The following is a 21,673-nucleotide window of genomic DNA, read 5'->3' as shown; positions in this document are numbered from 1 at the left end:
CTCATTTGTGTTTAACATTTCCCCTTTTGGTCAAGGTCTTTTTCCAAATGCATTGCTAGTTGGTGCTTGGTATTAAAAATAATCCCTCAATGCCAGGGAAGCTCATCCCTGGTGGTCATGTCCCATGCCAGAGGAAGGTAGTGAGTTTAGCCTTGTTGCTCATATATGGCCTCTCTCCAAGTCAAATCCAGCATATAAACTCACTATCTCTCCTTCTCTAAATTTACAAAAAGCAGACTTATGGACAGAGAAAAGTGAAAGGAGCTTCTTTTCTAGAGGTTGTATCTAGGAATATCAAAAGTGCTAAAATTCCTGCCTGAAGTAGATACAAGTCACATGTAATCATGTGAAAGCAAAATCAAAAACAGAAAATTCTATTTTTCATTTAGGTATTCCCCCACTATCTCCCTTTTCAAAATCTTTAAAGGCAGTTAGTTATTGGCACATTCTAAATTTTTCAATAATTGACACATTCTTAATATATAGCCCAATCAAAAACAGGTATGTCCTTAGAGGAAAATACAGGTCAGGGGCAGACCTACCACAGGCAAATAAAGAAGTTTCCATCTCTTGGCTAGCCAAGAATGTTTCTATAGATTTTAGTTTCACCTCCTTGTCCTTTCCTCATTTCTATACTCTTCTTCTCCCTCCATATCCCCCAATGAAGGCTATTTATCGTAAGAGCCATATGCCATTTTCTCGTAATTCCCTACCTTAGGTCTGATCCAGAAACAATTTCCAGGCTTCCCTTGAAGGTTATTTAATCCTGGCCCACCGCCAAGATAGACATTTGGGCTCTGCAGCCAAATGCCCTTGTCCCTACAGCCCTGAAACAAGGTTTAGTCCAAGTCACATTAATAGTCTAGAACTTGGGCTGCTCCAGAATCCTCCTCCACAACCCCAGGCACACACTTCCTTTTGGGAGCTGAATTCAAGCTCTGAATTGAGGAACACTTTCTAAATGGTGACTCAGCCCATTTTCTGCCAACCATTATAAATCTCAACTTTCTCACTTCCTTTTTTCAAGATGGCATACAGATACTGTTCCTGGTTTTGTTATTTACTTTTTGGGATAGTTTGCTTTTATTTCTTTTTTAAAAAAGAACAAAAACAAAAAAAACTCTGGAAAGTAATAGTACTTCCTAGTATATGTATGTGCAGACAAGAGTTTCTCTTTTAATTTAACTAGCCAGCTTTTGGCTGAGGTAGGTAGAGCTGTGCATTGGGAGCAGAAATGAGAACCAAGGAATGAAGAACATGATTCTGATAAAACCTTGCTTCTTCATGTTCAAGTGAGATGACAGAATCCCAAATCATGGAAAAGGCTTCCCCTAGGAAGAAGACTTCTCTGGCAACAAATTGTCATCTAAACAAAAATTCTGCACTTTACAAATTATAGATGGTGCAGTGGAGGAAAGGGACCTCCTCTCTCCCACAATCCACCATCTATTTAGAGGATTACAAGAGTGTCCCAACTCAGAGGGGTTTATACTGACTCATATATATATATATATATATATATATATACTTTTTTTCCAGCAGGGAGAGTAGAAATGAGATGAATTTTGGTCTCTTTCTGGAAGACTTACTTAAGTCAGTTTTGGTCCATGAAGTTCAAAAAACATGGATTAGACTTTCCTACCTAAACCTACAAATTCCTGACTCTTTCTTAGACAACATTTATATATAGTTTAAGATAGGTGAAAATCACGCACACATGCATGCATACACACCCTTACACATCTTTTGAACTAGAGTTAATCTTTCTGGAAGGCACGGCTATAGAAATCACCACATCCTCTAAGTGTGTGGAGGCAGCTTCACACCATGGTTTGCCATATCCAGCTAATAGAAGCTTCTGATAAAAATCCTTCCATGCAATTGCATTATTAGAATATTCTTGTGGAAGACAGAATAAAGGTATAGTCTTTGTTTTTAGTTTTGTCAGGTCAGATTTAAATTGTCCAATACCTCGAGAGAGGGAAGAGGCACCCACACGTTCATACAGATTTGTTTTGAGAGGACTGAAATGAAGGCAGTGGGCAGCCATTGCTTTCCGGTGGTCATCTCCTTTCCAAACATGCATTGCATCCATAGATGCTGCTGCTGCTCACTGTGTGGCCCTGAGACAACTATTGTGGCCATCACTGATGATGCCTGGAATTAGTTGGTGAACAAGTGCATGGGTTTTCTTTTTCTTTGTGTTAAACTGGCTTGAAAAATGACCTATCAGAAGAAAGAAAGAAAAAAAAAACTATCACAGCCTTCTGTTCCTAGAGATTGACAGCTAATTTTAAAGGGCCTTCTGTGTTGACAGTTTTTAGGCTAGATAGCCCACGTGGCCACAGAGTTAATCATTTCTTTGAGGGAAAAAAATGGAGGATTTTGCTTTAGTTTCTACCCCTGTTTTCTTATTGTTACTTTAGCTTTTGCTGTAACAAAGACTTATGTAAGTAGACCATGAGAAAGGCCCTGTGGTCTTGCCTACCATTTAAAAAGCTCAATAGAATATATCAAATATATATGCAGCCTAAAAATTTCTTTAAAATTCTGTTTTTTTCTATCCTTTTTAAAAAAGAGTAAATTCAGAGGCATCCTGAAATTTTGAGTCACTGTGATACAAAGTATATATTGACTTATATATTATATTCCTTAGTTTTACTATAAAATACCTTGTTTTTTCTATTCCAAGATGCCATGAACTGCAGTATTGATTTATAGACAGTTTTACAGGAAAGAAAAAAAGAAACACTTGCACTATCAATTCATAGACGTTAGATGCATCCAAAATTCACAAAATATAATATGAAAAAAGTGGATGTCTTAGCCTTAAGGCCTTGTGATTTTTTTTTTTTTTTAAACTGGAAAATTACCTTCTTTAGTGTAGGAAACACTTAAGCCAGCTCTTTGCACAAAGAAGCATTTACTGTTAAAATTTTACTGCATGGACCGCCACACCCCCTACAAATTCTCCCTGTGTCGTACTTGGCAATTCTCTTCATTTTCAAAAATACCTTTCCAAATGAGAGGAGCCCAGAGCCTTAAATACCTTTCTCTAGTTCTTCTTTAAATATACTTTGGCACCTACATATAAAATAATGTTGACCTGATTCAGGGTCATCCCTGAACACAAAGGTGGGCTCATTTTGGCTTTTGCCGCAGTAGGAGTAGGGGGTGGGGTGCTCGCATGCCCGCTGCCGGCTGAGGGGTCTCATCTGAACTGACTACAAGTCGTGGGGCCGAGGGAATCGGCAATTTTCCAAACACGGTCGCGCCCCCACGTGGCAGAACATGCCGAAAAACAATGCATCCTGATCCCACTCAATGTTTGTTTTTTGCTCTCTCCTCATTAGAAGCACAAGTATGTTTGACATGCGGTGTGATGAGGAGGCCACGGTCCAGCCGCACAGCAGGGCCCGCCAGGAGCAGCTGCAGCTGATAAATAACCATCTGAGGGAAGAAGACAACAAATGGCAAGATGTGCGTAGAGGCAGACGCGGCAGGCAGCCTGATGGGTCAGAGGCCCTTTGAGCAGAGAAAACCAGGCTGGTGGGCGGTTGAAAGCCGCGTGGGGAACGTAGATTGGGGATGGTCTGTGAGAGGGAGCCCCTAGAGGATCTCAAACAGCAACAGAAAATGTGGGAATTTAAAAAAGATCATGAGCAAGACAGGGGTGAGGAGCGAATGGCACAGCCATGCAGTCGGCAAGAACCCTTGTGGGAAGCTTGGCCCAAAGGAGAGGGGAGCAGGAGGCAAGCAACTAGAATGGAATATAGCTTTGAGAAAACACTGTCTATTGAGATTATAAATTTAAAAGTAATGGCGATGATGATTGCCAACAGTGAAAGCCGGCCAGGGAGCTGAAGTGGCTCAAGAGATTAGGCGCCTCCCTCCCACGGGGGAAGTCCGGGGTTCCGTTTTGGTCCCTCCTGAAAAAAAAAAGGACGAACACACAACGAATAGACCCAGAGAGCAGACAGCGAGCACAAACAACCAAGGGGGCACTGTTCTAAGTGCTTTGCATGTAAAAATTCCTTTAATCTTCCCAGTAACTCAGTGGGCTACAAATTACTAACTCCCCCAGTTCCACAGATGAGACCCAGAACAGCTAAGGGATTTGCCCACAGTCACACAGCTGGTAAGTGGGGGAATCAGGAGCCTGATGAGGGCCTTGAGATTGATTGTGCATCTGAAAGCAAAAATCCAGGACAGTGGAAGAGCTTGAAGGCACAAGTGAGAAGAGGGAGAATCAGTTCGTTCATTAATCTTCACAGAGCTATGGCGAACTTCCTTCTGCTGTTAGTCAAAACAGGTTAAATTGTCTGAAGTTGATAAAATTTAGTAACAATTCTGTCTACAATATATTGAGCACTTACTAGTGCCTGGCACTTCATATGTATCATCTCATTTAGTCCTCCCAACTAGCCACTAAGGGTAAGGGCTCTTATCACGCCCATTTTAGAGATGAGGAAACTGAGGTACAGAGGCTAAGAAACTTGCCTGAGATTCCAAAGTGTGGGAGAGAGAGAGCTGGGATTATTTCCCGGGGCTGCATTCCCATCCATCTAACCCCAGAAGCCTAATTCTTTATCATTATGCTGTAACTGCCTGTAGGGTTTGTGGTGATCTGTAAGACCCCAAAAGCCAATTTTTTCCACCTTTTTCTTCTCTCCCTAATGAAACTGTATAGGTATGTGGTTAATCCCTACCATTCTATTGTCAGCAAGACCTGAGTAATCTCCATTCACAGTGCAGAGGTCATAAATAAGTAGGAAGAAATGAAGTTTCTTATAACTACATTGTGATGCAATTCTCTAAAATATGACAACTCACATGGAATATAATTGCATACACACTGCTATGTTTAAATAAACGTCCTGCCCTGCAATGGACAGCAGATACTATATGAAAGTTTTCTGCCTTTGAGGTGTTCTGGCCTGAACCAGACTTACATTGGTTTTATGGGGAAGCCCTAGCATGGTGCTGACCCACAGCCAGGGCTCATTAAGCTCCCAAAAGTAGAAATGGAAGCACGTGCAAGGCTGGAAAAGCATCTTATATATCTCTCTCCCGTCAGGACTTAGCTCGATGGAAGAGCCGCAGAAGAAGTGCGTCTCAGGATTTAATCAAAAAAGAGGAAGAAAGGAAGAAAATGGAGAAGTTACTGGCGGGAGAGGATGGGACAAGTGAGCGAAGGAAAAGCATCAAAACCTACAGAGAAATTGTTCAAGAAAAGTGCGTTCTTCCTGTTGTTTATTATTAAATGTATAATGTTATCTAGCTAGGCTATCTTTCTAAAAACTGTTGGTTATCACAAAGGCTCTCACACCAATATCTTATACTCCCTGGGCTGTCCCTTTAGCTCTGCCTTGGTTCTTACAAGGGCGTTGCAGTTTTCCTGACTGTTGACTTTATGTTGCTTCCTTTAGGGAGCGGAGAGAGAGAGAGCTGCACGAAGCATATAAGAATGCACGATCCCAGGAGGAGGCAGAGGGGATCCTGCAGCAGTACATCGAGAGGTTCACCATCAGTGAGGCTGTTCTTGAACGCTTGGAGATGCCAAAAATCCTGGAAAGAAGCCATTCAGCAGAGCCAAACTTATCTTCCTTAGGGAACGAACCCAACCCCATGAAATACCTGCGGCAACAGTCACTGCCTCCGCCCAAGTTCACTGCCACTGTGGAAACCACCATTGCTCGTACCAGTGTTCCGGATCCCAGCGCGTCAGCAGGCAGTGGGGCTCCAAGCAAAACTGTCACTTCCAAAGCGGTGCCTATGCTGACCCCCAAGCCTTATTCCCAGCCCAAAAACTCTCAAGACGTTCTGAAGCCCTTTAAGGTAGGGACAAGTTCCTTAGGGTGGCAAAACTGAACTCCAGGTATTGCATGGAAAGAAGCATTCTGACCCAAGAAAATGCAATTATTTTTCCCAAACACCAGCAAAATACGTTAACATTTAAACAGTTAATGTTTAACATTAAACAGTTTAAATATATGAATATGTTAACTTCATAAACAGTCACATTTATGTGTCTCTGAAGATTCGGGTTTGTCCATCCTAAGGCCTGTTCTTCTGAGTTACACTTGTTAGGCCTAATAGACTCCAGTAAAATAGAGAGTCGCCTCATGAGCACAGTCTATTTTCTAGTTTGATAAAATGAACTGTTTTCTATAGCAGTGGTAACCAACCCTGATTTAGTAATACTTCAGATATCTCCAGCAATGTGACGGTATTGCAGAGTCCTCAAAGCAACAATTTAATTGCCTTTGGTTTCAGTGGAAGTATATTTGTCTCCCTCTCTTTTAAGAGGGAGTTCATGTCACATCCAAAATGATGCAACAATAGCCATAATGATGATAATACCAGCAACATGTGGGTATATGAGGTGTACTTGGTCCTCAGATGATATGGCATTGCTTTTCTTTTTTTCAGGTGTTAAGGGGAGATGGAGAACTAGGTTGTTTTTACCAACAAAGCCATAAAATAATGTTCCACAACCAAAGAATCTCTGACTTACCCAATCAGCTGTCTCTTTCCTCACACTCCAGGATTTGCCCCTCACATCCAAGAGCCATCATCCTTTGTCTTAAGCTCATTTGACCATAAAGAGAAATCAGTTCTCATTGTCCCTGTACATAACACAGATTAGTAATAGAAGACCAAGGAAGAATTACTAGGAGACCTACACATTGTGACTGTAAGAACAGTTTGCTGAACTAAACCAACTGAGCATTTCATAGGGCACCAAACCACACTTTCTGACTTTTGCTTAAATAACTTCAAATGTATTTTTAAAAGCTGAGCTTTATGTTTTGATAGAACACAAGAAAAATACTCTGCCTCTCTCATCTGGATTGAATTAAGATGGTGCCCCCTTTATAGGGCAGGTACTGTGCCTCTGTTGATCACAGCTTCATCCCCAGAGCCTGGTCTAGGTGCCCAGGACATAATAGACACTTGGCAGGTGTGTATTGAGTAAATTAATGAATTTTCCCGGAGAAGATGAGCTACTGAGTATGCAGACAGACACACAGACACAGATGTGCACATGCCTACATATGCTCAGCAGTGCTTCCAAGTAGCTTCCCTTCCCCTAGGGCTCGCGATGATGAATGTCTGTGATACTTAATGTAGGTTTTATTTTGAGGGGACCCAGAACCAGGGTAGAGAATATATTGACTTACTGTTGTATCAGAGCAGATAATCTGAAATTCCACTTTTCCCTTCCTTGTGTAAATTGCGCAATGTGATCATTCAAACAGAAGGATTAGGAAAGATGACTGTGGCAAGTGATGGCTTTGTTCACCACCCCCCACCCCCCAAGACGTTTTTTCGGGTGGAGTAGTATTGGGAGAGTATTGTTAAGAAGCACTCTTTTTTTTCTTTCAGGCTAATCTAGCACCTAGGAGGATTTGGTTCATCCTAGCCTAGGAGCCAACTATTCTGAAAGGCATTGAGATGTCCAAACTGTTAGATAAGCAAGAAAAGCTCTTAATCAAAAATTGGTTGGCTTAATTTGGAAGTAGAATATATATGTGAGTGGTCAGGATCTCAGGTTTTGCTTTTTCTGGACCATGGGATTTTTGTCTCTAGGTGGTCAGCTGTGTGATCTGCCTGTTACATCTGAGACCAACTTCCTGGGCTCTAAAATCCAGCTGCCCATGTTGTAATTAGTTTAGCTTAAACCTCTCCCAATACATGTGTCATTTGGTAGGCCCTCCCATTCCCCTTATTTGCAAACATGGAGATTCACCAAAAGATGTGAGCAAGATGACACATGCTACTCCACCAAGGGCAGTTGGTTTGCCAGCTTTAGGAAGCTCCCAGAGCCTACAGCCTAAGAGAAACCTGCCAATAGGTACTGACACGTGGTCAAAACTTCTCTATCAGTCACTCAGGGGCCCTAAACCTTCCTAGAGGATAGGTTTATAAAACAGTAGTCAAGGCATCTGATCAGATAATCTAGATGTTCATTTCGTCCTCCTTTATGTGAAAAGTGCAAGGTGATTATTTTAACAGAAGAATTAGGATAGAGGACTCTATGGCAAGACTTTGACTCTGAGAAAACCTGTACTTTACTCTTATGGCAGAATAGTGTTGAGCCATCAGGAAGAGCTTTCACAGAGGGATATACTGGGGTACTTGAGTAGAGCCCCTCCTAGACCAGGAGTTCTTAAGAAGGGGTCTGTGGCTTGAATTGAAATTCAAAAAATATTATTCTTGTAGGGATGTGTTGGTGCAGGTGTGATATATTTATTAAATAATACACGGTATAATGTGGACTTAGTAAGGTGTCCATGGTTTTCACCTGGCTGGCAAAGGGGTCCATGGAACAAAAAGGTTAAGAACCCCCTGTCCTAGAGCTTGAGACTACTCTTGACCTCTAGCGGTCCCACCACCACTGCCCCTTGACTCAGCATGGGGCCTGTTGGCCATCAGCTCCATTCACAGCCCCACCCCTGAGTGGTTAGGTGAGCAGTTGCAGTCTAGGGTAATATGTACATACCGCAATTGTTAGCAGGTAATGCCAGGATAGAAGCTAAGACGTGTATGTGTGTGTGTGTGTATGTGTGTGTTCACATGTGGGCCAGGAAGTATGCAGTAGGAATGATAGGCCCAGTTGGTTTCCTCATACAACTGAATTAAGGGTAAAGGAAGGAACTAGATTTAGGCAGTGTTTTTCAAACTGAGAGTTGCCGCCTGTTGGTAGGTTATGAAATCACTTTAATGGTTTGGAATCAGCTTTTTAAAAAAGTGGAATAAGATAAAATTTAAAAAAAGAAAGAAATAGAGGACATCACACACAGTAAAGGTAAATATTGTTTCAGATATATTAATGTGTTTGCTGAGTTGTGATTTACATTTACTTTTTACAGGTCAGACAATAGAGTGTGAAAACTACTGGCTTAAAGTAAATAAACTATAACAAATAGCTGACTTCTGTTATTTCTTTTGAAAAACTTTCACAATGTGTAGTAATAATAATAGTTAATATTTAGCCACTTAAATGTTTTAGGTACTCTTCTCAACTCTGCATAAATAATAGTCCATAAAATCCTCATAGCAGCCCTGCCTCAAATTTCAGGATGGAAATTTCTAGATGCCTTTCAAAAAGCCAGGCTAACCACCCTCTCTGCTTCTCCTTTCTTGCTGTCACTACTTTCCCTAGACATGGGTGCAAAACAACCATATTTCAATATGCATGGTCTTTTTTTCTTGGGAAAAAATGGGGCGATAGAATTAATTAAAAACAAGGATGTATTATAAACATAGCATAGGATACTTGTTCAAAACAAATGTACCTATTGTCCCTTTTACCACCACATGATGAGCTATAAAATAAATTGAGCTCAGTCCTAACTGAATTTATATGCTAACCAGAAAAAAAAATCTCAAAATGTTTTGATAGGAGGCAGGACTTAATGAAAAGTTACTGGAACCCAAATATATAGCATGTATTTGCATTTAAGATTCTTTGGTTTCTCTATACTTTGAAATAAAAGACAACATTAATGAGGTGAATGTGAAATGTGGTCTTTAAGTGAAGTGGATCAAAAAGAAGACTGCCTTTATGGGAGCCCTTAAGAGATGGCATTTATAGAAGTCCTAATTTCTAGAATGGAACAAACATGAGAGATCTTATTTGTTGTTGGACTATGATTATTAAATGCTGGTCTCTGAGGGTGATTCAGAATGTATTCTTTTGTTCTAGTCTTTGGATGGGGAATAGCATGTTTTATTGTTGCTTCTGGTTTTTATAGATAGATGGGAAAGTCAGCATGAACGGAGAAATGATTCATGGAGACGAGGAGGAAAAGGAAAGAAAGTGTCCCACAGTGGAACTTGCCCCCTCGTTAACCAAATCCCAGCTCTTTGAAGGTGTGGCCAGAGTGGATGGGTCCCCGGTGGAACTGAAACAAGATAACCACAGCATTGAGATCAGCATAAAGAAGCCAATATCTGTTCCCCAACAAGCGACAGTAAGATGCAAACCTTTTTTCTTCTTTGGGATAATTCCAATTTGAAAGAGCATGTTTTAAAAATATTAAGTAGGTCTTGATAAACGATCCTTTCTTTGTATGTGGGATATGACAGAAGGTGCAATATAATTTATGAACGAGAAATTGTGTATTCTTATCTTCATGTTTTTGGTGCCCAGGATTATAGAAAAATAAGCAATTCTTTAAAAACCCTTAAATTAATTTTTTTCCTACTTTTTCAGGACCTAATTAGGATAGTTAATAGAATTTGAAAATAATTGGTGCCAATGGAACCTGGCTTTCCATCCCTGAGGGTGTATAAAAAGGGGCCACTGCTTACTTGTTACAAAAACAAAATCTCAATAAAAATAAAACTAATTTTTATTGGCTTAACCCCTTAAGTACAGAGTAATTAGAAGCACTGTTGAATGGCCAAGATAAAAATGGGAAGTCATTCAAGAACAACAAAGAAGAGACCTCAAAGTAACATCACATTTACTACTTCAGAGTATAAAAAGTCATCATGAAGATTCTGGTTTCTTATATCACTCACCAGAAACTCATGCTGGTTTTAGCTGATCAGACCAAAGCTGTCACTTCCACAGCTGCAGCCAGCTTTCAGGGTGTAAGCTGGACTCTGTTCAACCTTATTTGTCCTCACCAGAGGCGAAGCATCTGCAGTTTTGATTTACAGAGCATGGGTTGGAAATACAGTTGGAGGATGGAGGGAAATGCTCAAGATTTTCCCCCTTACCCCTAGAGGGGTTCTGTTCAGAAGGAAACATCTTCCAACTCCAGGGCTAAGTTGGGTGACCCAGCTAGCTAAAACCCATTCAGTGGGGCTGGGTGTTATTTTCTTACCTCTGGATGTGCCTTCTGAAGAATAAAATTATGTTTTCACAGAGGAATTGAAAGGATGTAATTCTTCCCCACAATGTTCAAACCCTATGAAAGAGATTCATATTGGAATAGACCAAAATAGTCTCCTCACTATGGCAACGTTGTTTCTAGTCTCTGCTAGCAAAGTTTTGTGATCCTGGTAAATGCCAAGGTTCTCAGTCTGAAATTAAATTTGCCTTTCATTCGTATAAGTGTTATACCAACTCTGAAGAGTTCTTAAGAATCATCATGAAATGGATTGTCAGGTTTGCTAGCATGGTGAGAACTTTACTGGTGGAGTAAACATCAACTTATTCTCTTAAGTTTAAATTAGAAGCCCCCCAAATTGATTGACATTGCGGCGGTAGAATTGGTCTTCTGCAATAGGTTAGGAATTTTGTTCTTATTTCTCTTTTTGCTATGCTTTGTGATGGGGCATTCTCTAAATTCCCTTTATAAGCACCTTTCTGTTCCTCAATTTGGTTCCATCTATCCTGTCACAGGCCCTTTGCACATATTGTCGAGCGTTCTCAGTGTCCTTTGGAAAAGTAAAAGTTCAAGCCCCATGCTTGACCCATGACACCTACCACTTAACAGAGGTACTCAGGGCTTAGTCAGGCCCAAAATATTAATTATGAGGACAAATCAGGGTTCTGCTGTCACACCTGCGTGTACTCTCTACCTCCCATCAGTTCTACCCTCTGACCATTTGTTTGAATTGAGGGCAAATCCTGCCCTTGGTTAAATAGATTTTACTCCTGACAGCTAACTGAAGAGACAGCTAGACAGGAGGCCTAGACCTCCTAACCAACTATTTAATCTCTCCTTCCAAGTTTTAATCCTTTGGGGTAAAAGTATTACCCATCTTCTATGCATTAAGCACAGGACTCCCAGAAGAAAAGTAGTTTTATTATTTTTTGGAAAAGTAATGCTTCCCTAAAAATATACATTCTCTCTCAATAAATAATAATTATCTTATTTTTTAAGTTAATAAAAAAAAATTTAAATGATCTATTCTCCTTTAATGCAAGGCATATTCCCATTTAATAGTGGTTAAACTGTTAAACCACTAAAAGTACAGAGACAATTGTGATTTCACATTGATTACACACCCTCACAAGTATTTAGTTTTAATGAAAGCAAAGGAAGATGATCTGAAGGGAAGCAAATTTGACCTAATGGATAGATCGTCCGCCTACCACATGGGAGGCCCAGGGTTCAAACCCAGGGCCTCCTGACCTGTGTGGTGAGCTGGCCCATGCACAGTGCTGCCATGTGTAAGGAGTGCCATGCCACGCAGGGGTGTCTCCTGCGTAAGGGAGCCTCACGTGCAAGGAGCGTGCCCTGTAAGGAGAGCTGCCCAGCACGAAAGAAAGTGCAGCCTGCCCAAGAATGGCACCGCACACGCGGAGAGTTGACACAAGATGATGCAACAAAAAGAGACACAGATTCCCGAGGCTGCTGATAAGGATAGAAGCGGTCACAGAAGAACACTCAGCGAATGGACACAGAGAGCAGACAACTTGGCGGGGGGTGGGGGGGGAAGGGGAGAGAAATAAATAAATGAATAAATCTTTAAAAAAAAAAGAGACACAGATTCCCAGTGCCACTGACAACAATACAGGCAGACACAGAAGAACACACAGCAAATGGACACAGAGAGCAGACAATGGGGGGGGGGGGGGAGGGGGAAGAGAAATAAATAAATAACGTGAAAAAATCATGTTATTCCAGGAGTTTATCCATTATAATAAGGAGAATTCTGAAAACAGGGTGGCCTCTGTTGATTTTCTTCCCAGAAACCAGCCTGATCCTGGGTAGCTACAGGATACAGAGCCTGAGAGTCTCTTCTATGTATTTCTTCCTTGGAGAAATTGCCCAGTTGGGAATAATTTCTAACTTAGGGTTTAGAAGACATGATAGCATTTGTTTACCCTGTCATTCGTACTTTCGACCCTTAAGTCAACTCCGGCAGGAACTAACATTTTCTGGGTAGGCATCTCCCTGTGTATATTTATTAGTCTAAAATCCACGTTGTTAGCCACATGATAAGGAACTAAAACACTCTTCATGCTTGCAATCTGCGACACCAAAAGGCTACCACTCAAAATGCGTCATCTCGAGAGTCTTGAAAAGAATCCTTTCTCCGGTAAACATACACCTCATTTTACTTCCTTCTACATTATTCCAAGAAAAGCGTTCCTTGACTATCTTACAGTCAGTATATTGCTACTGAAAGGAGCAAAATGAATTGATTATGGCAAAATAGGGTGAGCAGCTTAAAATGGGAAACCTTTTTCAGCGCCTCCGAGGGATTGATACTAACTTGTACTTTTTTCCCTTTTTTCTAACTTATTCGCCCAATTCTGTGGGACTGTCAAAGGAATAGTGTTCATCTTTTTAAATGGTGTCTTTCTTCCCAAAAAAATGCATTTCCAGTAGATACACTCTCTACAGAGGAGTCGCCTCACCCACCACTGAAATGTCACAATTCCTTTAGGGTGAGCTGGAACTGTTCAAAGGGCACAACAGCAGAAGTAGGCAGGGACATTAACTCAGAACATGAGGCAGAGCAGCAGAGAAGGATGGCATCCAGTCCACTGTGGGAGGGGGGCGAGGTTGGAGCTTCCGCCTTTTGGGCTGGCACACGCACTGGTTTAGAAAATTGCGTCATCTCCTTAGTTTCCTTCTACCTTGTCTTTCTCTTTTGAAACTCTTGGGATGGTGACTCTCTTCCGAATGGGACCTTTCCATTTCTGTTCTTATCTGTTATCCCTGACATATTTCAAAGTGTTTGCTGTTAGTACAACCTACATCTCTGTTAAATGGAAACATATCATTTTCCTTTACATTTTAAAATATCCGGCTTCTGCAAGAAAATCCTGTCATAGTGTAAATAAATGCAGACTCCAAGAATCCAAGATCTGGAATTTGAAATGCTATCTAATCTGAGGACTAATTTATCCAATGTTTAGTGACTTACGGACAAATCAGACAGTTTCTGCCTCCTTCAGAGCTAGTCTAGTGTTTTCCTGCCCCACTGTCACTTATATTTATATTGGAATTTCTTTTTTTCCTCAACAGTACCCAAAAAAGGACCCTCTCCTAAAATGCTACTACTCTATTGCACTTGGTCAAAGATCAAACCCACCCTTTCCCCACTCCCCAGGCAATTTAAACTTCCAGAACCTCAAATCTATTTCCAATAAGTACAGGTATACTTCAGAGATTCTGCAGGTTTGGTTTCAGGCCCCTGCAATGAAGTGCATATCACAATAAAGTGAGTCACCCGAATTTGTTGGTTTCCCAGTGCATATGAAACGTATATTTATACTACACTGTAGTCTATTAAGTGTACAATAGCATTATGTCTAAAAAAACAATGTATATTCCTTAATTTTAAAATATCTTATTTCTAAAAAGTGTTAGCCACCATCTGAGCCTCCAGTGAGTTGCAGGCTCTTGCCTCAGTGTTGATGGTTGCTGACTGGTCAGGGTAGTGGTTTCTGAAGATTAGGATGGCCATGGCAATGTCTTAAATCAAGACAAACATTCAGTTGGCCATATCGATTGACTGTTCCTTTCAGGAACTATTTCTCTGTAGCAGGCAATGCTGTTTGGTAGCATGTTACCCACAGTAAAACTTCTTTCAAAATCGGAATCAATCCTCTCAAACCCTGCCCACTGCTTTGTCAACTAAGTTTAGGTACGATTCTGAATCCTTTGTTGTCATTTCAACAATGTTCACAACATCTTTATCGGAAGAAGCTTCCATGGAAGGCTATTTTGTCTACATTGAAAATCTGTTGTTTAGTTATAACCACCTTCATCAGTGATCTTAGCTAAATCTTTGGCTAACTTGCTGCAGCTTCTATATCGGCACTTGCTGTTTCACCTTGCACTTTTATGTTATGGAGGTGGTTTCTTTCCTTAAACCTCATGAACCAACCTCTCCTAGCTTTAAACATTTCTTCTGCTACTTCCTCACCTTTCTCAACCTTCATAGATTTGAAGAGAGTTAGGGCCTTGCTCTTAATTAAGCTTTGGCTTAAGGGAATGTTGTGGCTGGTTTGATCTTCTATCCAGATCATGAAAGCTTTCTCCATATCGGCAGTAAGGCTGTTCTGCTTTCTTTTTTTTTTTTTTTTTTTTTTTTTTTTTTTTAAGATTTATTTATTTATTTAATTTACCCCCCTCCCCTGGTTGTCTGTTCTTGGTGTCCATTTGCTGCATCTTGTTTCTTTGTCCGCTTCTGTTGTCGTCAGCGGCCCGGGAAGTGTGGGCGGCGCCATTCCTGGGCAGGCTGCACTTTCCTTTCACGCTGGGCGGCTTTCCTCACGGGCGCACTCCTTGCGCGTGGGGCTCCCCCACGCGGGGGACACCCTTGCGTGGCACGGCACTCCTTGCGCGCATCAGCACTGCGCATGGCCAGCTCCACACGGGTCAAGGAGGCCCGGGGTTTGAACCGTGGACCTCCCATGTGGTAGACGGACGCCCTAACCACTGGGCCAAAGTCCGTTTCCCTGTTCTGCTTTCTTATCATTCATCTGTTCACTGGAGTAGCACTTTTAATTTTCTTCAAGAACTTTGCCTTTGCGTTCACAACTTGGCTAACTGTTGGCACAAGAGGCCTAGCTTTTGGCCTGTCTCAGTTTTCGACATGCCTTCTTTGCTGAGTTTAGTTATTTTTAACTTTTTATTTAAGAGATGCACTTAAATTGTTTTTAATATTGATAATGGAAGAAAGGAGGTTTATAATACATTTTTCAGAAGCCTGAAAAAATAGTTTTTGGAAAAAAGATGGTCAGAATTCCCATCTTGAACAGATGTGAATTTCATACAAATGAGATAAATTCATTATAGTCTTCCAACTCGGCCTGTCAGGCGTTCCACTTGTAATCCTCTAAAAACTCTGCAGATTTGAATGGCTTTTTCCAGAAGACGACACTCACACAATACTCACATGATTCCACAGATGTGCACGATTCTTCCTGCAGCTCTTTCTGCTTTTCCTGTTGCTCACGCTTTCCCATTTCTGGCTTCTTCCTGCCACCTTAAATCCCAGGACTCCCATCCTTGGCCTCCCTGGCCCTCCGCCCACTTGTATTGAGAGCTCAATCCAAATGATGTCACTCACGCTCTCCTCTTGGCCAGGACCCCCCACACACCCCTGTTTGTGGCAATTCTCCCTCAGTATACCTGGGCCAACTCAGTTATTTGGTACCTATCTCAGTTTTCGACTTGCCTTCCTCACTACGCTTAATCATTTCTAACTTTTTATTGAAAGCAAGAGTCATGCGACTCTTCCTTCCCCTTGAACACTTAGAGGCCCTTGAAGGGTTATTAACTGGCCTAATTTCAACATTGTTGTGTCTCAGGGGAGAGACACTGCGGGACTGAAATTACTTTATCTGTCTTTCTCAAACCAAGTAACAATGTGGGTATGTTTTTCTCCCTTGGTAAAGCGATGGGCCTTCCTCTTGAAAATTCAGTATTTTACTAATGTTTTCTGATCCAGAAAAAGTAGACAATCAAATCTTTCTTGGAGCATTTCATTTTGCAGTGAGAGCAGGGTGAAGGCATTTGAGTAGGTGCTGTTTTCCTTACAACTGAGACTAGCGGCAAATTCCTTTTGGATGTCAAATGTCGGCAAACATTTCTTTAGAAACCCTATTTGTTTTCTCCATCTAGAAGTAGTTGTAAGATGACTGACTGTAATGCTTGTTTAAAAATCATTTTTCTGTATTTGGGTACAGAGGAATGAACAGAGCTCAGGAAAGCCTGTGTCAGGTGAAATAAAAACATCAAGCCTAACCGGTCATACCTGGGACAGAGCCTCATATTGTTGGTTTTAAAAGTTTAAGGGGAAGTGGATGTGGCTCAACTGATAGAGCTTCTGCCTGCCATATGGAGGGTCCAGGGTTCAATTCCCGGGGCCTCCTGACCCGTGCAGTAAACTGGCCCATGCACAGTGCTGCTGCATGCAAGGAGTGTCATGCCACACATAAGGAGCGTGCCCCTCAAGGAGAGCCACCCCGCATGAAAAAAGTACAGCCTGCTCAGGGGTGTCACCGCACACACGGAGAGCTGATGCAGCAAGATGACGCAACAAAATAGGGACACGGTTTCCCGGTGCTGCCTGAAAATGCAAGCAGACGCAGAAGAGCACACAGTGAATGGACACAGAGAGCAGACAACAAGGGGGAAGGAGAGAGAAATAAATAAAATAAGTCTTTTTTTTAAAAAAGTTGAAGGCTTATCATCCTTGGCCACATCTGAAAAAAACCTTTAGGGAATATGCTATCCTTAGACTTACACATCTTTCTCAGTCCATTTTCTGTCTGCAGAAGCTTGAGGACCCAAGCGTTCTTTTTTTAAAAAAACATCTATTGAGATAAATTGACGTATAGTAAGCTACCCACATTTAAAATATAATTTGATAAGTTTTGGAATGTATATATTCCCTTGCAACTGTCATCACAATTGAGATAATGAACATTCGTCATCACCCCAAATTTCCCCAAGCTTCTTAGAACTCTTCTCCACCATCCCTTTCTATCCCTTCATGCTAATGCAACCCCTAGTATGCTTTCTGTGAGTATGCATTTTCTAGAATTTTGAATGCATGGAATCAGAAAGTATGTACTTTTTTTTTTTTGTCTGCCTTATTTCACTCAGCCTAATTGTTTTGAGATTCATCTGTACTGTGGCAAGTATCAATAATTCATTGCCTGTGAGTGGTATTTCATTGGATGGATATATATCATAATTTGTCTGTTAACGTGTTGATGACTATTTGGATTATTTCCAGTTTTTGACTGCAACTAATAAAATTATTATGAACATACATGAAAGAAAAAACAAGTTTAAGGCTTAGAGACCCTGGCCCCTGTGGACATCTTCTTCCTTCCAGTAACAGCAGATATTTGGAAGTATGAAAGTGAAAGGAGAAGGGAAAGGTGGGGAGAGAAACAAAAATAAATCTTTAAAAACAAATAAAATGGTTAAAAAAAAGTGAAAAGAGAAATACACGTCTACATTCTGTGGCATCAGATCATGGTGACATGGCATAAATAGGCTGATTTTTCCAGGCTCCTGTCCTGATAGCTTATCAAGACTGGGGCCAGGAAATCACTCAGAGTCACAGAATGGTAACTTAGAAAAGAGCCGTGGACATCACTTCTTTCCCCCGTCGAGGTTTAATGATGATCCCAAGCCCCTACAGCTTCTCTGTAGTAAAAACGGGACCAGCTCTCAATCCCTAGGTCTCAAGACTTGTCCTTCTGCCTCCTATTCCCAATCCATTCTCATTTTCAGGGCCAGCCCACCAACACGATTCTCCTTTAAAACTGGTGGCCACCAGCGGTTCTGAGGGGAGGGAGAGGGAAGAATAGGTATAACATGGAGTACTTTGGGACATTGGAATTGTCTGGCATGACACTGCAATGACAGATAAAAGCCATTATATATTTCATAATCAAAACCTATAAAATTGTGTGGTGTAAACTATAATGAAAACTACCATCCATGGTTAATAGCATTGCTTCAATATGTGTTCATGAATTGTAGCATGCGCCACACTAATGAAAGATGTTGTTAATGTGGGAAAGTGTGGGAGGAGGAGGGGGTGGATTATATGGGAATCCCCAATATTTTTGATGTCACTTTTATGTAATCTAAACCTTCTTTAAAAATAAAAAATTAACTCAAAAAAAAAAAAAAAGCAGAAAACAAAACAAAAAACTGGTGGCCAGATGCCAGGTAGGTTTTGTGACTAGACCATGTCCTCTCAAGCCAGGAAACTGCTGCCTCCCTCTCTAGTCTGAGGGCTGAGCCTGGCACCTGTGCCCCTTTGGGTTATGTTCTCAGTCAAGGCTTTGCCAACTCCTGGCTTAGTCCTGTGTGCATCTTTTCTCTGCCCTCATTCATTCGTGCCCAGGGATCTGTTATTATTTACTTGTTTTCATTCTTGAGAGAGTTACTGGTTAGAGAAGGGAAGGCCTTTTCTCTGTTTAGCTGCAGCCAAGGGAAAGTATGGGTCAGAAAGCACATTTCCTGGTAAGGCGAATTTGTTTGAGGCAAACCTCTGAATATATCAAGACTGGTCTTAAAACTGCCAACTTTTAAGTCATTTCCTCTGAAATAATGATGCAAGTTCTAAAGTAACAGGCATTTGGGATAGAGTATCTAGACATAAGTTAATTAAACTGGCTTTGAGGATTTTCCCTCGTTACATACAGTCTATATACAGTGCAGAATATAGAAAATTATGAAAACAACACGAACTATCTATTGTGCTAACTGCACAGAAATTAATACAGGTTTTTGTGTGTGTGCGTGTTTTTAGCGTGTATCCTTCTCTTTTTCTCAGTGCATATAAATGTTTCAGTGGGCTCATGTTATTAATAATGTATTGCAACTTGCTCTTTCTCTTAATTTATTCTGAATATTCTGAAATAGCCTGATTTTGATGACTAGTATGCATTTAAACTAAGCCTGGGAGTATAAATTCCATAAATAATGCACATGACATTTGCTCCCTTCGCATGAATTGCGTGTCTGATCTACGCCAAGAACAGTGCTAGGTGTCCTGAGAAACGAGGTTCCCTCAGAACCTCAGCTGGATCTAAAGCCCTGAGATGGGTTGGTGGAGAGGGGCCCTCTGCTCTCAAGGTGCACTGGGAAGTAAGAGATTTTAGCTAAGCTGCCTCTTGTCCAGAGATATTCCAGGGAATTCTAATATTTTGCAGAAATAAGTGTTTGAGAGCTAGAGGATGGGAAGGGAAAAGAAAAAGCAGTCTGAATCATTTCAGAAGCAAGCCTGAGACTCTCAGGTCCTAGACTGCTTCTTACTGATGGAAACCTTTGACTGCCCGGGAAAAACCTGGAGCTGGTGTGACTGGATTCTGGATGATGGAGCGTTGAGGTTACCAGCACATCTCCTCTGTCCAATGGCAGTGTGACCCTGGGCAAGTTGCTTAACCTCCAGGGCTCAGTTTCCTCATCTCTATAAAGGGAATAATTTTGGTACCCACCTGGTAAGCCTGCTCTAAGGATTAAGTGGGATAATCCATGTCAATTGCCCCAAAGGCACTGGCACATGGTAACTGCATTCAGAATGGTAACGTATTCAGAAATGTGAGAATTCTTAAGAGTGGGAGTTCTCCATTAGTCATGGGTAGACAATAGATTACCAAATATAGTCTGCTAGTAAAATACTCCTTATTGAACTTGTAGGCTATAAGACTGCCTGAGGATCTTGTCTCTTTTGAATTATATATTATTTCTAAAGGACTTCATGAATTATCTTATTATTGATCCCAAATGGCACTTTTTTTTCCCTCACATTTTAACATCTCTAAATCAGGATACATCTTACAGTCAATGGAGTGTCACAATTAACAGTGTTTGTTCTTCCTTACCAAATAATAAATACAATAATACAGTTTAAAATTAATAGCATCTTAGATGTAATAAAATTTGTTCATTTCTTTGTTAATTTTTGGCCTGAGGAGGATTTTTGAACCTGTTTCTGTAGTTATTTTATTTCTAGTAATTGGAAACACCAGTATTTTCAAAAGCATCGTTCATCAATATTGAAGTACAAATTTGTTTCCCAATCTTGGCTAGTTTTTTATAATCTAATCCATTTGGGCGAAAACGAAAATATCAGTATTTCTGTCAGTATTGTATCTATTAGGTTCATAAGCAAAAATATTATGTAATAACATTCTAGGAGAGGGCAGGGAAAGGATTTTGAATTATACCCTATTCTTTTGTAATGCTAAACTGGTTGATGTACAAACACTACTAACCATATCAGCTGTTCTTATAATAATGAAAAAATATATAAAACGTTAACTATAATAAAAGAGACTTTGGTTTGTTTAACTATTTCCCTCATTAAGTCTCTTAATGGAATTCAACCCAGGCTTTTTGCTATATTAAGAAGTTACAAAATCCATTCAATATCCTGCCTAGGGTTTTAACAGTGCATTTTAATTTAATATAATGTTCTTCGAGAATTGATTCATGGTTATCTGCTATTAATGCCCATGTAATTCTCACGATCTCAACACAATTCCACCTTCCAAAAGAAAAATCGCATTTTTGCTTCTAGATGCTATTGTGAAACCTTTCAGAAGCTTGAAAGTTTTTTTGCTTAAATTCTCTGTAAATATAAATGAATTTTTAAACATTCATTGCCAATTTCCACCAATGTATTAACTATAAAGGGCTTTCATTTTAATTTGGGAGACATTTTGATTTATGGGCAAGAAGTACACACTTATAAAAGACCAATAAATCCAAGCTCTTAGGGAATCCACAAGGACTTATTATAGTGTTTAATAATGCCTTTTCTCAGAAACTAGTTTTGGCCTTTATCTTAAGGCCTATATATATATTTTTATTTTTTTTATTTTTTCTATCTGGTTGCTTCATTGTCTTTTTGGTGCATCACTTCGCTGCACAGGTCTGGGACACCTTTTTTCTTTTTTTACCAGGAGGTCCCAGGGATCAAACCCAGGTCTTCCATATGGTAAATGGGAGGTCAACTGCTTGATCCATAGCCACATCCCAAAAACCTTTTTAAATTTATCAAATATTTCATACACACTAAAAAATTCAGCTTTAGGCCTTTCATAACAAAACAGTTGTCATTAATTAGTTCTCTTTGGTTGTCAAGGTATACTGTCTGGACAGTACTTGAAATAATCTTTCACTTTTTTTTTTTTTTTAATACTATGGCTGGGGATTGAACCCAGGACCTTTTAAGTGGGAAGCCTGCACTCAACCACTGAGCCACATCCATT

General features: G+C 40.5%; 1 protein-coding gene across 14 annotated transcripts in view; it reads left to right on the top strand.

Annotated features, from left to right (window-relative positions):
- Positions 1–21,673, top strand: part of LIMCH1 (LIM and calponin homology domains 1) — a 397,989-nt gene that overhangs the window by 339,436 nt on the left and 36,880 nt on the right. For all 14 annotated transcript variants that reach the window (XM_058299328.2, XM_071216751.1, XM_071216737.1 and 11 more), the window contains 4 exons: positions 3,354–3,480; positions 5,078–5,235; positions 5,430–5,838; positions 9,762–9,980. In XM_058299328.2, the coding sequence (XP_058155311.1) occupies positions 3,354–3,480; positions 5,078–5,235; positions 5,430–5,838; positions 9,762–9,980 (913 nt within the window). The remainder of the gene's footprint in view (positions 1–3,353; positions 3,481–5,077; positions 5,236–5,429; positions 5,839–9,761; positions 9,981–21,673) is intronic.

This window comes from Dasypus novemcinctus, chromosome 1, assembly GCF_030445035.2.
Source record: "Dasypus novemcinctus isolate mDasNov1 chromosome 1, mDasNov1.1.hap2, whole genome shotgun sequence".
Classification (NCBI taxonomy): domain Eukaryota; kingdom Metazoa; phylum Chordata; class Mammalia; order Cingulata; family Dasypodidae; genus Dasypus; species Dasypus novemcinctus.
This window is presented reverse-complemented; position numbering and strand designations above follow the sequence as displayed.